At 39.1% G+C, this 13,830-nt stretch overlaps 4 protein-coding genes across 6 annotated transcripts; 3 read left to right on the forward strand and 1 right to left on the reverse strand.

The window, feature by feature from the left end:
- Nucleotides 1-358: 358 nt before the first annotated feature.
- On the forward strand, nt 359-3,371 carry LOC120004591. Its single transcript, XM_038853957.1, has 9 exons — nt 359-909; nt 1,052-1,743; nt 1,828-2,027; nt 2,160-2,240; nt 2,343-2,429; nt 2,501-2,633; nt 2,720-2,791; nt 2,869-3,021; nt 3,107-3,371. Exons 1-9 carry the CDS (start codon nt 404-406, stop codon nt 3,211-3,213), a joined length of 2,031 nt encoding a protein of 676 aa, XP_038709885.1. The 5' UTR covers nt 359-403; the 3' UTR covers nt 3,214-3,371.
- Nucleotides 3,372-4,364: 993 nt separating this feature from the next.
- LOC120004216 lies at nt 4,365-5,297 on the reverse strand. Its single transcript, XM_038853486.1, has one exon. It carries the CDS (start codon nt 5,295-5,297, stop codon nt 4,365-4,367), a length of 933 nt encoding a protein of 310 aa, XP_038709414.1.
- Nucleotides 5,298-6,698: 1,401 nt separating this feature from the next.
- On the forward strand, nt 6,699-9,197 carry LOC120003506 (50S ribosomal protein L19-1, chloroplastic-like). The gene is made up of 6 exons (XM_038852517.1): nt 6,699-6,859; nt 6,966-7,200; nt 7,467-7,706; nt 7,786-7,872; nt 8,005-8,138; nt 8,803-9,197. The coding sequence occupies exons 2-6, from the start codon at nt 6,982-6,984 to the stop codon at nt 8,906-8,908; spliced, it is 786 nt and encodes a 261-aa protein (XP_038708445.1). The 5' UTR covers nt 6,699-6,859; nt 6,966-6,981; the 3' UTR covers nt 8,909-9,197.
- A 1,269-nt stretch (nt 9,198-10,466) lies between these two features.
- Nucleotides 10,467-13,414, forward strand: LOC120003843. 3 transcript variants are annotated; one of them, XR_005469385.1, is made up of 4 exons: nt 10,467-10,578; nt 11,155-11,512; nt 11,601-11,717; nt 12,948-13,414. XR_005469385.1 is itself a non-coding variant. In XM_038852965.1 (3 exons), the coding sequence occupies exons 2-3, from the start codon at nt 11,273-11,275 to the stop codon at nt 13,082-13,084; spliced, it is 582 nt and encodes a 193-aa protein (XP_038708893.1). In that variant the 5' UTR covers nt 10,467-10,578; nt 11,155-11,272; the 3' UTR covers nt 13,085-13,414. The 3 variants fall into 3 exon arrangements, 2 of the variants coding, with proteins under 2 accessions (XP_038708893.1, XP_038708894.1); XM_038852965.1 differs by having other exon boundaries at nt 11,155-11,717; XM_038852966.1 differs by having other exon boundaries at nt 10,480-10,544; nt 11,155-11,717.
- Nucleotides 13,415-13,830: the final 416 nt, after the last annotated feature.

Below are 13,830 nucleotides of genomic sequence, written 5' to 3' on the forward strand. Positions count from 1 at the left end.
GGTGTTAAACGCGCCGGTGGGCCGCTGACAAGAAACTCCATCAACGGGCCGTTCTAGGCCCAACCCAGCAACTCTTAGTGGGCTGAGCTGGGGTTACTGGCCCACAAGGGCCGATCTTCGGAAGTGTTTATACCATCTCTGGCTAGGGCCAGGGCCCGGGCCCGGGCCCAAAGTAAACCTTACATTTAGAATGTGAAATTTTCAACTGATTTCGACTGCAATGAACTAGCTGTCTTTTAATGTTCGAAAATGCCATTTGATTTTTGCTGTTTTTGTTTTTTTTCGATACAATGCCACGTTTAAAAGAGGCTTGACATCGTCAATGTTGATAAAAACACATCTATCACAAGAAGCCGGCCGGTGTTCTTTCATGGTTTGATTCGTTCTTTATATTTACTCACCAATGTGTTCCAACATTCAATTTCACATTCTCTTGCCCTTTCAACCAAACCCATCTCTCCTTCTATCTCTGTATGTTTCCATGGATTACAGCAGATTCGGCAACGATTCTTCTACGGACAGAAAGTCCACAAGCCTGCAAAAGAAGATAGCAGAGACTCGGAGACAGCGCAAAACAGAGCAAGCACCGGACTTGACTCATTTCATGAATGACATCTTCTTTGGGACTGTAAACAATGACAAGAACAAGAACGACTTCAATGGCGGTGGTGGTGATCGTCCTAATTTAATGGAGCAAGAAGCAGACTTTGATGACAGTATAAGAAGCACGAGTAGCAGGTTAACCCAAGAGTGGCTCCAAGAAGCTAGACGCATGGTCGCTTCCTCTCCTTCTCGGACCGATTCCCCCTCTCGTCTCATTGGTTCACCCAGGTTCACTGCAGTTCCTGGTAGACTTTCAACATCTTCGCTCCTTGAACGAAGAGACCCGCTTTCCCGATCCGCCAGAAGGTATTCCTTGCATACACAATCAGTTCTTCAGATTGTAATAAAACCAGCAAAACAGAGTCCCCTGTTTCATGAATTCGAAGAAATCATAGTTGTATGAATTATGATAGCATAATTTTTGTTTTTCTTTTTGATTGATAAACAGACAGAGACCAGTGGAGCGTATTAGTGAAGAAATCTTAACGAAATCAGCAAAACAAAGCTCCTCCAACAACTCTGTATCCGTCGACTCACCTGATACGTCCCCTGCTTCAGCAGTGCAAAAATGGCTCTCTAACATACTCAAACCCTCAAATTCACCGCCCTCACATGACCCCACAAGTCTCCATAATACCAACCAATCTCTAAACACCAACTTTGATCCAACGGCCCAAACATTGCCGCCTCGGCTCTCAATCCACCGTAAATCCCGGTTCCAGACAGAGTCCCCTGCACCTCCTCCACCGGGAATACCTGTCCCTTCCCGCCGAACTTTCAAGCCTGCACCTCTGCCTGCTGACACCAAGCCGCTTTCTCCACCCAAAAATCTGGTTAAGGGTACCCAAAGGAGATCAATTTCAACCTCAAGATGGTCCGTGCTGGAGAATAATGTGCAGGCATTGTCTCCACCAAGAAACCTTGTGGAGTCAGCTAACCGGAGATCAATATCAAAGTCTACTTGCTCTGTCGAGAAGATCGCGCCCAAGATTAATGGAAACCCGCGGCATAAAGAAGAGGAGGAGCCAAGAGAAGCTAGTCTTAATGGGTTTCTAAGGGAACAAAGAACCAAAATGGGGAAGATTTTGTATGGGGAGATTGATTGCAAGGCTAAAGTTGTGCTTTCTGGTCCTTCAAACAGTTGAGTATAGTGAAACAGGACATTGATAAGCAACATTTCTTTTGCTTGCTCATGTTTTCTGCAATTTTTTTTTGGGTATGAAGGTATTAGTTCAATGGTGGCTGCCATCTGCTATGCATGGTTGCTGGAAACTAAAGCAAGGAAGAACAAAGAGAGGACGGAGGCGAACATGGTGGTTCCTGTGATGAATGTGAGGAGATCAAAGATGTGGAAGCTACGCCAGGCTGCTTGGCTGTTTCATCAAGTTGGCCTCGATGCTACTTCATTACTATTTGCAGATGAGGTATTTCTGTACTCGATTGCCAACCCAGCCTGCTCTACGCTGGGCGATAGAAATTGATGGTTACTGAGTACTACATACATTCCCTTTGATTAATAATGTTTTGATTATTTGATTACTGCTATTTGGGGTCAGGTGCAATTGGAGAATCTCTTGATGTCTGGGAAATTAAGCATCATGGTTGTCGGACAAGATGTTCTTAGAACTAATGGCGAGGTCGGTTCATGGTTGATAGAATTATAGAAAGTAGGAATTAGCATTGCAGTGCAGTGCAGTTCAGTTCAGATCATTTTGATATTGGTTGTGTGCTTATTTCAGGTTGGTTCCGAATGTACAATTTTGACAGATAATTACTGCGAAGACGCCTACGAACTACTTCAGACCCCTTTACTCAACAAACTTCTGGTAAAACTACACTAAACAATTGCTGAAAACCAGTTTTTGGTACTAATTCTCGGGCGTGTTGTGTGTTGCAGCTTGCAGGTATCCTTCTAGACACACAAAATTTGAATGGATCTGCTAGTTGTTCTATGACAAGAGATGCAGAAGCAGTCCAGTTGTTACTGGTTGGATCTGCTCCAAATTACAGAAACACTCTTTTCGATCAATGTAACGCCTTTCTTCTCGCTTCCCCTTTAGCATTGGTATCCATGTTAATGTACCATAAGCTTCATTTTTGTTCTGTTCTCCATCAGTGATGCAAGATCAAAGAGACAATACCTTTCATGAAGTCTTGCTGCAAAACTATGGGAAGCCCCCTACTGAGAGTAAGCTATCTACACTTCAGTCCTTAAAAATTTAAAGGGAGACTAAGTACTTCTCTAATTAAAATGTTTTCTTATAGGTCATCGAAGTAATGGAGCTCTGGTGGAGCATAGAGTTCCAGATAGAAAACTAGCCTCGGTCCTTCCCCGCGAACCCATCGCGCAAAACAGTGATATCAAGAAATCCAACGATGCTAAAAATACAAGAACAAATGGGGATGCACCAAAACCAGGTAATACAATGTACCCTTCTGTTCATAAAATTGTAGTGGAGAGTGAGAAATTATTTCTACTCATACTAAAGCTCTAATCTTGCAGCGAAACCTAATGCATCGCCGGCACAAGCTCCTCCTGCAGCTACAAACGATTCGTCCCGTGGAAAGAACAAGTTCTTCCTGTCAAAGTGGTTTGGTTTTGGAAAATGAAGACAAAAAGTTCCTGCATCTTTTTACATCTCCAAACCCATTTGTTCATTGTAAATTGATACAAGAAGAACATCACAAATTATCGATCGGCTGGTCATTGATGTTCTTAATTTTCTAGGACGTTTTCAAAGAAGCTTGAAATAGACTTGCAGGAAATTTTGTGTCTGCATTGAAATGGTTATATTTGTTATGCTCATCCTATTTTCTTCTTATCTTTGTATCAGATAATAATGCAAATCTATGTTTAATAGTTAACCCATTGAGAACATATGGTAATCACAGAGCGATAACTCAGTTGGTTATATCTCTAGGTTTAAGGTGGATGTCAACATACCACTAAGGTCGGGAGTTCGAACCAACTGAGAGTATTTCTTAGGCTTTTATTGTTCTCGAAGGCTTTAGGGCCTACTACCGGGAGGAGTTAGGAGCCCCATTTCACCCACTTGGCTGTTCGAAGGGAATGTTGGACTGACAATATAGTGTTGTTATGCAATAATTGATCTCCCTTTGCTTGCTGTAAGAATCAAACCTTAATGTAGTAATCTAATGCCATAACTTAAGGAATATCTAATGATTAATTACTTAGACCCCATTACATAATTTCATACCAACCCAACGTTAATGTCCAACTCTCAATCAAGAAAAAGTGTTCCAACTTTTCTCATGGCATCATTCAAGAGCTAAATAAAAGAAAAAGTAGGAAGAAGGAAGAAGGAAAAGTAATCAGACAAGTGAAAAAAGGAAACACAATACAATCACTGCATCACCACTGATTTTCCAAAAACAGACATTGATGAATGATGATCAGTTGCCTGTTATGTAGTATGGAAATACACTGTCAACTTCTCTGTATTATATTAAAACTTTGGATCCATTCATACTAGATGGAGAGAAAAGAGATGCCACTAGATGTGGAAATTATTGAACATGCATGTAAAAATATATATGTATATATATATGATTCAATCTGTCTTGTCCAATTATGCCCAACTTGTTCAAAACCAGCTGTAACTAACCTCTCCACCTTCTCTCTTGGGCCCCAATCATCAATCCTTCTCTCAAGCCAATCTGCTCCCTCTCCCACTCCAAGCCCTGTCCCACCCCCATATGAAACTCTTCACACATTGTACAAAAAACATGTTCTTCTCTTCTCATTCAACCTTCCAAGCATAAACAAGCAAGCAAAATTCAGAAGACCCATTAATCCCATCTGATGAACCAGAGCTCTCTGATTGAGACAACAATGGCGTCTTCGATGTCGAAGAAGACGATAATGGCGAAAGAGAAATGGATGACATGGTTGGCTTGAAAATAAACAGAGCATGCCTTAAACCAGGACTAAATAGCCAGTCATGGACATCCCAGTAAACTTCCATTCTTGCTTTATTGACATGAATTGACTCATTACCTCTGAACTTCCATTGAAGATGCTTCACATGAATCACCAAATGCCCATCAATCCTTATCTCCATCTCTGGTTCAGCATACTTGACACCATTCCCATTTGTTCTGTTCTTGCACTCAATTGAGATCTCATGAAATCTACCCTTCTCATGGAACTTGACTCTGGTTAAGAATCTCTTCTTACCAAAAATGTGTTCTTTTCTTGAAACCAGAATTGGATCAATCAGAGCTGGTCTGCACCCTGTTTTCCTATAAGCATCTTTCTTCAGATCCCCAAGTAGAAGAACCACTTCTTCATCACAAACAACAGCAACATAGTAATCACAGTTGGGTTCAGTCTCACCATTGAATTTAGCTGCTTTGAGATCCCAAAAGATATCCACAGCTTTCCCATCCACAATAAATCTCTTAGTCCCCTGTTTCTTCCAGAAATACCATGGCTTCAGCTCAATCTTGCAACTATAGTGATTTTCCCCATCTGGACCTTCAACAGAGATTGACAGACCATGGAGAAGCAGATTCTTGCACCATGTGATTGTAATCAAACGGCAGTGATCAGCAATCTTGGTCCTGTATGCTGACATGAAAACACTCTGCCCTGATTTTGTTACTGCTGCTGGATCATCAATCAGCTTCTCTCCTGATGTGAAACAAGCAGGAATCCCAATTGGGTCTTGCATGATTATGATTATTTTCTCTCACAGTAGTAATTATACTGATTGAGAGTTGAAAATGATGGATGGGTAGATCTCTGGAGAGTGAGAGAGAGAGATATCTCACTCATAATACATAAATGAGATCGTCTGTGATGATGCTGCCAGCAGAGTTGTTCTTGGCATTATTTAAGGGAACTAAAATATTAATTCCAAACTGGCAGTCAGCGAGTGAGAGTGAGAGTGAGAGTGAGTGAAGAAATTTTATTGTTATAATATACTCTGAATTTGTGTTTTCTTTTTCTTTTTTCTTTCTTGTGATGATGAAGATAATGAATCCGAGGTGCTTTTTATTTTTTTACATATCATTAAGAAATATCATTTTTATTGAAATCGAAGCTTGAACACATATGACTAATCTAACAAATTGTCACTCGAACCATCTCTCATCAGTGAATTCGAGAAAGTTTTTGACAATTGTTTCTGTTTAAATACTAGTTTCCATGTATGGTTAAAAGCGAAACAAACAGTTTTTCACCAGATTTGGAGTATGGGTTTCTGCGTACATGTACAGAGAGTCATTGAAAGCATGACAGCACATGCAAAGGAAGAGTCAAAAGAGAGCCAGTCAAAACCTAAGGGGGGAAAAAAATATTGAGAGATTAAAGAAGTTTGTCTTTCCAAAGTGAGTCTTCATCATGTCCCATAAAAGGGGGTCTCATGATGTTTTATCATTTCAAAATATTTTGATTTGGTTTGGGTATAGTTATTTTTTACTCATTTTAGTTTATGACTATTGAATATTGGATCCGTTTGGGGTGTATTGTGTTTTGACCTCTTACGGTGAGATTCAATGAGTTTTGAAACTATGGTAAGATGAGATGAGTTGTGATAACAAAAAAAGTTTGATGAGTATTTAATGCAATTAATCACGTTGTGTTGGGAGTGAAAGTAGTTCTCTGCAATTTCAATTTCAAACTCACCGTGGTGCAGGGCTATCGTAACTCACCATTCGACCAAACCCTTTTTTATTCGAACGTGGTAGGGAAACAAATTGCCCAATGCACCCAATTTCTTCAATGTTTTAAGTTTATAGTTATTATAGCTCATAATTGCAGCTTATGAACAAAAAGAATCTCATAATCGCAGCTTAAGCTTTAATTAAAGCAAGAAAAGAAAACAATTTTTGAAGGACTTGATGGGCTCGTTTTGGGGCTTTAAGTTAATGGGTCGGATTCTTTGATACATGAACATATGGGCCTCTAGCCCATAGAAAGGCCCATCAAGGGTCGCATTAAACTTTGGACATTCTTAGGTTCACTAACATGGGCCCTTAGCCCAGCCCATCAAGCCTTAATGGGATGGGCATTTACACGCTCGCATTAAACTTTGAAAAAGCCCATCAAACATTACTGGAGAAGGGGTTTTGATCAGTTGCAGCTACAGAGAAGGAATTTCGGCGTTTCTCTGAAACCCTAGTTTATCTAATCAGAGACGAGAAAATAATTTCTTTCTCGAGTTCGCCCATTGAGTAGTGAGTACTAGTCCTCATAACGTCGGTATTTGCATATCGGGTCTGGGTTAATCAGGTGAGTGAAAATTTGTGTTCTTTCTGTTGTGTTCTTTTGAGTTTTGTGTTATAATTTCTAAATTTCTTAAAATTAATTCGGAGTTTGATTTTGTGTCGAAATGCAGATTCCTTTCTGTAGAGATGCAGAATTTTGTTGGGAGTTTGATTCGAAGACATGTCCATAAGAGCTCAAACATTACCCATTTCAAAACCATCACAGCCTATTCAGCTAGAATGAGTCCTCAATCGAGCCCTGTGTGCTCTATTTCCGAAATTTCAAATGAATTTGCGGCACCACATGCCAAGAAGTGCTTCTTTGGATCGCTTTCTTATGTGGGCTCGCCCTCTCGTGCAACAATGGTAAGAGCATTCCTTCACTGTACTCATTTATTTATTTTTTATTTGAATGGATTTCTTTCTTTAAAGTTTAGGCTATGAAAGTCATGGGTTGAAATACTCTAGTTCAGTTATGTATATTTGTTTCTTGTTGGAGCTGTATGAGATGTATTTTGCTGTATTAGTGTTCATAATTCATTGGGGCAGTAATGCTTTTGCATTGATCATTCCACATTCCTTTTAGTCGCTCAGAACCAAACCTTTCAATTTATATGAAAGCTATGTTGCAGACGCATTTGGACTTCCAGAGAGGGGCATGGATGTCTCTAAATAATATTAGCAATAATAGAAGTTCAAGATTGGCTGTGTTTCAAGGAGGAGCAGCGTCACGGCCTTTCTTCTGCAGGTGCATGACAACAGTGGCAAATCCTGTTGACGTGAGTTCACAAGGATCTCCTCTGTCCACCCCTGATGTAGCTCCTCGCATCAAGTTTAAGAGGCTCGATAAAACTGCCAGGAACATAATGCAGGTATGTTTATCCTATTTAATAAAGATTCAATTACATCTCTTTTGCTCCTGGTTACAGTATTTTGTGATTTTCTTAATAGATTATAGACAAGGAAGCAGTGGAGGAGGTGAAGTCGGATAGGGAGATACCTGACATAAAGCCTGGTCATATTGTGCAACTCAAAGTGGTATGGCATATTCATGTGAAAGTTGTTTTTTATATCCCTTTTTTTTCCTCTTATATATGGAGAATGGCAGATTTTGTAAGTGTTTATATTGAGGTTACCATTGTGTTTTGTTATGATCCTTGCAATGTGCAGGTAGTACCTGAGAATAAGAGACGTGTTTCAATTGTAAAAGGCACTGTTATAGCAAGACGTAATGCTGGTATAAGTACTACATTTAGAATAAGGAGGCTGGTGGCTGGAGTTGGAGTTGAATCTCTCTTTCATCTGTAAGTAACTCTAGAAACTGCAGAATTAGGTCAAAGTACAAGTGGTCCCCTGTCTCTTGAAAGAGATTGACCAAGACAATGAAAAGTGTTTCTTGTTAATTTATTACGTCTCTGTTAAGGAATAACTACAATATATAGTTTAGTGATACGCTTGCTAATACTCAAAAGAAAAACTATGTGCTTGGAAACTTTTCTGGTGTTAACATGCGTAGTCGTGATTTTAGTTTTCTGAAATGAAATGATAACATGATAGTTCAGAAAATGACATTAATGATTAATCTTAATCATCCAAAATAACCATAAGGATGTAGATCAGCATCTAAAGAGTTTTTGAGTGTTAATAGGATGATTGGTTTGCTTTCCTTCAAAACAAATACATTTATGATGATTGGTTCGCTGCTCTGTTTGACCAACTTGAAAAATAAGAGAGCTGCACTTGCTAAAGAGGATATTTCTTGCTTTAACTTTGAATTTACCTACTACATCTCCAGAGTGAATTTTTTGATATTGCCCTTCCATGCTGGTGTCCTGTTTTAGTAGAAACTGTGTTGGATATATTTAGTACATTCGTGCATATATACGTATATGTGTGTGTGTGTGTGTTTGTGTATCTTTGAGTATGCTATTCTCTCAATATAGTGATCAGATAAGTGAATCATGACAGGTACTCACCTAACATCAAGGAAATAAAGATACTAGAAAAGAAGAAAGTAAGGAGGGCGAAGCTTTATTATCTAAGGGACAGGATGAATGCACTCAAGAAAAGGTAACAAATTTCGCAGGTTAGTAGGAGATCAATTATAGGCAGTCCTTGGGAAAGATGGGGAGTTCGGTGAGAATTGTTTTAAACGGATGTCTTTGTATTTCCATTTTATGCTTTTATTCTGGGATATTTCTAAGTTTTTTGGTTGTAAAGGATTATGGGCATTCTATTGAATATTTCGAATGGTTCAAAAAATTCTCGAGTTGGACCACCATGTGTTCTAAACATAAATAAGATTTTCATTGTCCCAGTTGATGGACAGATGTTTCATAAATCAATCATCCTATTTACTTGAATAACCTTGTTTCCTTTTTCTTTTCCTTTTGACATATAGTGTGTTTCTTTGATAGGTTTTTGGAAACCATCAATGTAACATAGCTTTGATGATGGCCCTGGCATATAGTGTTAATGCATTCTATTCTACTGTTTAATTTCCTAATTTTCTTTCGGATCTATCCATTCTATGACTATTCAATATCACTTTGCTTCTAGCCAACTATATTTTTCTAGTATTGTATTTTTCTAGTATTGTTTTTCACATTTGTGGTTGGTTGGTGTGCTATTATAATTCTGGGCCCCTTGGACCTCCCTCCTAAAAGGCCTCTTAAGAGGGAGAAGGGCTTGCTCTTATATATTGCATTTCAGATGGGTTTTTACCCGATGTGGGACATTTCGTCCTAACACCCCCCTGCACTCGTGAACTGAGTGGACTTCTTACCAGGGACGAGCGCACACCTGCTCCGATACCATATTATAATTCTGGGCCCCTTGGACCTCCCTCCTAAAAGGCCTCTTAAGAGGGAGAAGGGCTTACTCTTATATATTGCACTTCATATGGGTTTTTAACCGATGTGGGACATTTCGTCCTAACATGTGCTGGAAGCTTGGAAGGTGCCCAGGTCTCATGATGGCAGATGTGATTTGAAGATGACTGTACCACTGGTCTAGACCCCAGCAAGTTCTAACTTTGAATCACATCATATGTGCCTTCTAAATAGCTTCACACCCCCCTTTTTCATTCATTGCACAGATTCATTGTGTTTGGTCTTGCATTACATGAGACAGGTTATAGTAATCAGACTGCATCTGCTATTCAAAAGTTGGTTGCATTAGGGTTTGATCTCAATCCCAAATGACTGGATAAACATACCTCCTGGATGTCTTGAAACAAACATCTAAAATGTGAATTGGTTTCTTTTTATCCCACTCCTTTCTGGGTCTACTTGTTAAAGATCAGGCAACTCAGTTTTTATCAATTGAAGCAATGTTCAAAATATGAAAAGCTGATTGCTTGTCAACAACAGGATAAACCTTTAATTCATGGTTTGAAGCTAATCAATGCCCAAATACATAACATAATTGTCCATCCGCCACTATTTTCAGTTGTTTTACAAGGGATTTTTTTTAATACGGGCCGGGGCTTTAGTTTTGACTTTTGAGGTTGGCCCGGGCCCACAATTCGACTCCGTGGGCTAAATTCAGGCCTGGCCCGATATGTCTTCGGCTCGGCCCGATGCAGAGGCCTATAAGCGGGGCCCAATATTTAAACCTTATTTTAATTGCTGTTAACCCTAGCCCCATCTTTTCTACTCTCCCTGTCGCGATCGGGTGCTGCAACTTCGGCCGACTCAAATTCTCATACGGTTGGTCTTCTTCGTCTTCTGCTTATATGTGAACGTAATTTTTTGTCTGAGTTGTTTTCTCCTTTGATTTGCTTTCTTCTTCATCTACACTTAGGGTTCTCTGATTAGTTATTTTTCTACCTGAATCTTGAATGAAAAACCAGCCTCTTTAAATTGCTGAGATTTTCATGTTTGACTGGTAAATTAATAGTGCAGGAACCAATTTTTTGTTATTGTTTCTCAATTTTTTTTTGGGTTTTTTGACTTCTATATATTTATATTTGGTGATACTGGGTGGTGATGTGCAGATTGGTTGTTCAAATGGGGCTGTCTTTCCCTTTTGATTGGAAAGGCAGACAAAGTCAATTTGTTTCTTCTGGTCAAGTTTCTCCTTCACTTCTAACTACCTTGGATCGAGAATTTTTGTTGATTAACTTTGGAATTATGTATTCTCAATCAGCATTGCTTGTGCTGCATATTGATGTTTATATGTCTTTGAGAGTTGGATCTGGTTATTTATGGTATTTCAACCTGCTCAGTTAGCTTTCTTTCTCGTGATTCCCTCACCAATTCACTATGACTATGTTGGTGATGTTGGAAGATGATCAACAGCTTGAGTTCTGTTTTACAGGTACATATGCGACCGGATCATTCTGTTAGGCACTTGGTTTGGAGAGGATGCACATGTGCCTGAGCCACCAATGAATGTTGTCAACCTTGAAGACTAACCAAACAGAGTTATAGATGCAATGAATATTGATGATATTTTTTCAGCAAGTTCTTCAACTGAGGCTCATCCAATGACTCCATCACACACATCTAGATCTTTGGGGAAGAGGTCACTTGAAGGGTCTGTTAATAGGAGTTCCAGCAAGAAGCAGACAATGACCAGGGTAGATGAGCATGATATTATGATGAGGCTGTTTAATGTTGTGGAGACACTTGCTGCTGTTAGGGATGCACCACCACCAACTGCTACTGCTGTCGAAGTTAAAACCACAACTCATGTCGCTTTTAAGATACTTAAGAAAATGAGGAAGGAGCTTGGTATTTCTAATGATTTATATCTATTCGCAGCTGACTTGTTTGCAGACAATTATGTGAAGGAGTGCTTCATCGAATGTGAAGAAGATCTGCGTTTGGCATATCTTGAGAGGAAGTATGCACAACATCTGACCAAGACGGACATGAGTGGTTTGTGATTTCTGCTATGACTTAAGCAGCTTGTTTGATAATCAAAACTTATTTTGAGCTACTGTTGGGAATTATTTTTTTTTATTGGACGATGTTTTTATTTTATAAATGGATGATGACAATTAATGGGTGATGAATTTGGCAAGGTTAATCAATGTTGCAAAAATCGGGCTAGTTGGCCATCTAGTCGCTAGTCGAGGCTTACCGCTTCGACTAGAGGGTAGTCGGTCCTAGTCGGGCACAGTCGGCCTAGGCCTTTTTTTGGGCATGGGCCTTTTTTTGACTGGGCCTTTTATTTTGCCCCATTTTTCTTCTTTTGACCCAGTTTCTCATTCAAGTCCAAGTCATAACAGCCCAATAACTCTCTCTTCTAGTCTTCTACGCGACTTCACCTTCCTATTGCATATGGCTTGAAACCTTAAAATTCGCATATGTATGTTCTTCGCTTGTTGCTGCAACCGAATGCTTTGGGGAGTACAAAACGACTGAGGCGCTGGTGATTTCGACTCGGTTCTTTGCTACTCTGTTGTTCTATTCTTTGCTGTCGCTTGTTCTAGTCTTTGCTGGAGCTATTCTGTATTCTTTTCATTGGTTCTAGAGGTGTTCCTGTTCGTCGCTTGTTCTAGTCTGCTGGTCGACTCAGGTTCTGTATTCTATCTGCTATTCTTGTACAGTTGTACCCTCTCGTGTTCTGTACTCTGCTGCTAGTCTCTGCTGTTGTGTTCTTCAATTCTTCTGCTAGTCTCATGTTCTGTACTCTGCTGCTAGAGACCATGTTACATGTATGGCATGTATGGCATTATCTAATTAGTATTGCATTATGTTATTGTTCTAAAATTCGCTCATGTTATGCTTGTTAGAACTTCGTCAATTAATGCTGTGTCTTCAACTAATTTTTTTTTGCATTTAGTTATGTTGTTCTGGTTGTGTATTTTTACACACACATATATATTTAGGATATGTATTGCATATATATATATATAGTTTTTTTAATTAAAAAAACTCAAAACGATTAATCCCCGACTAGTCCCCAATTAATCCCTAGTCCCTACGAACCGCATAGCGGCCGACTAGTGATTTTTGCAACCATGAGAGTAATGAAGCAATGCCTTTTTTTTTAGTATGTTACTGTTTTTTAATTAATGGTTAATGATTGTATTAGGTTATGATGAATTATTCTCATCTGATTATAGGAATGGTTTTGAATCTTTGTTCATTTTTCACATTCAGGTGTGAACAGTATTACGATGGATGATGATGACAGTGAAGCACGCCGTAGATGGAGTAATGATTTTATACTCGTTGCGAGTGTCACTGCAGCTGCTATGTACTATGGCATATCAAAGGAGGCGTGCAACTTATATTGATAAGGTGCCGAGTAGAACATCTGCTTTACAAGGTGTTGATTGGGTTGCTGAATTCTTACATGGACACCCCGATTGATGGCACCAAAATTTTCGGATGATGAGAGAAATTTTTAGAGAACTATGCCAATAACTAAGGGACAAATACATGTTACCAATAACATTCCAATTCTAGAAATGGTTGGTGTGTTTCTTTTCATTCTGGGTTAGGGTTAGGGTGTTGGTGATAGATTGGTGCAAGAATATTTTTAGCATTATGGAGAAACTGTGTTTTTGACAAATAAAAAGAAAAACTGTTAGTAAGATTTTTAAATTTCAAGGAGGATTTGCATATTTGCATAGTGTCTATTTAATGTCAATAGATTTTATTAAATCGAAGGAGAGCCAGTTTGATGTAGCGTCGGCTAAGATTATCAATTGTGATTGCATGTATGTCACTTCATAACTTCATTCGGTTATTCGGTTAAGAGTGTAAATGTCGGTTAAGAGTACAATTGACGAAGAGTTCACTTCACATTCAGATGAAGGATGTTGCTAGAGGGATGATAATTTGTGTGATGACACAAAAATGACGTGTTTTCCGGATAATATTGCGAACAAACTCTTACCTAGGACGGTAGGAGGCAGAGTCATTGAGATTGTAGTGTAGTTTTTTAATTCTAAATATGGAAAATATTTGAACTTATTAATACGTATTATTTAAAAAATGAAGCCATTTATTAGTTAATTTACCAAACCTTACATCGTCC

This window comes from Tripterygium wilfordii, chromosome 8, assembly GCF_013401445.1.
Source record: "Tripterygium wilfordii isolate XIE 37 chromosome 8, ASM1340144v1, whole genome shotgun sequence".
Classification (NCBI taxonomy): Eukaryota; Viridiplantae; Streptophyta; class Magnoliopsida; order Celastrales; family Celastraceae; genus Tripterygium; species Tripterygium wilfordii.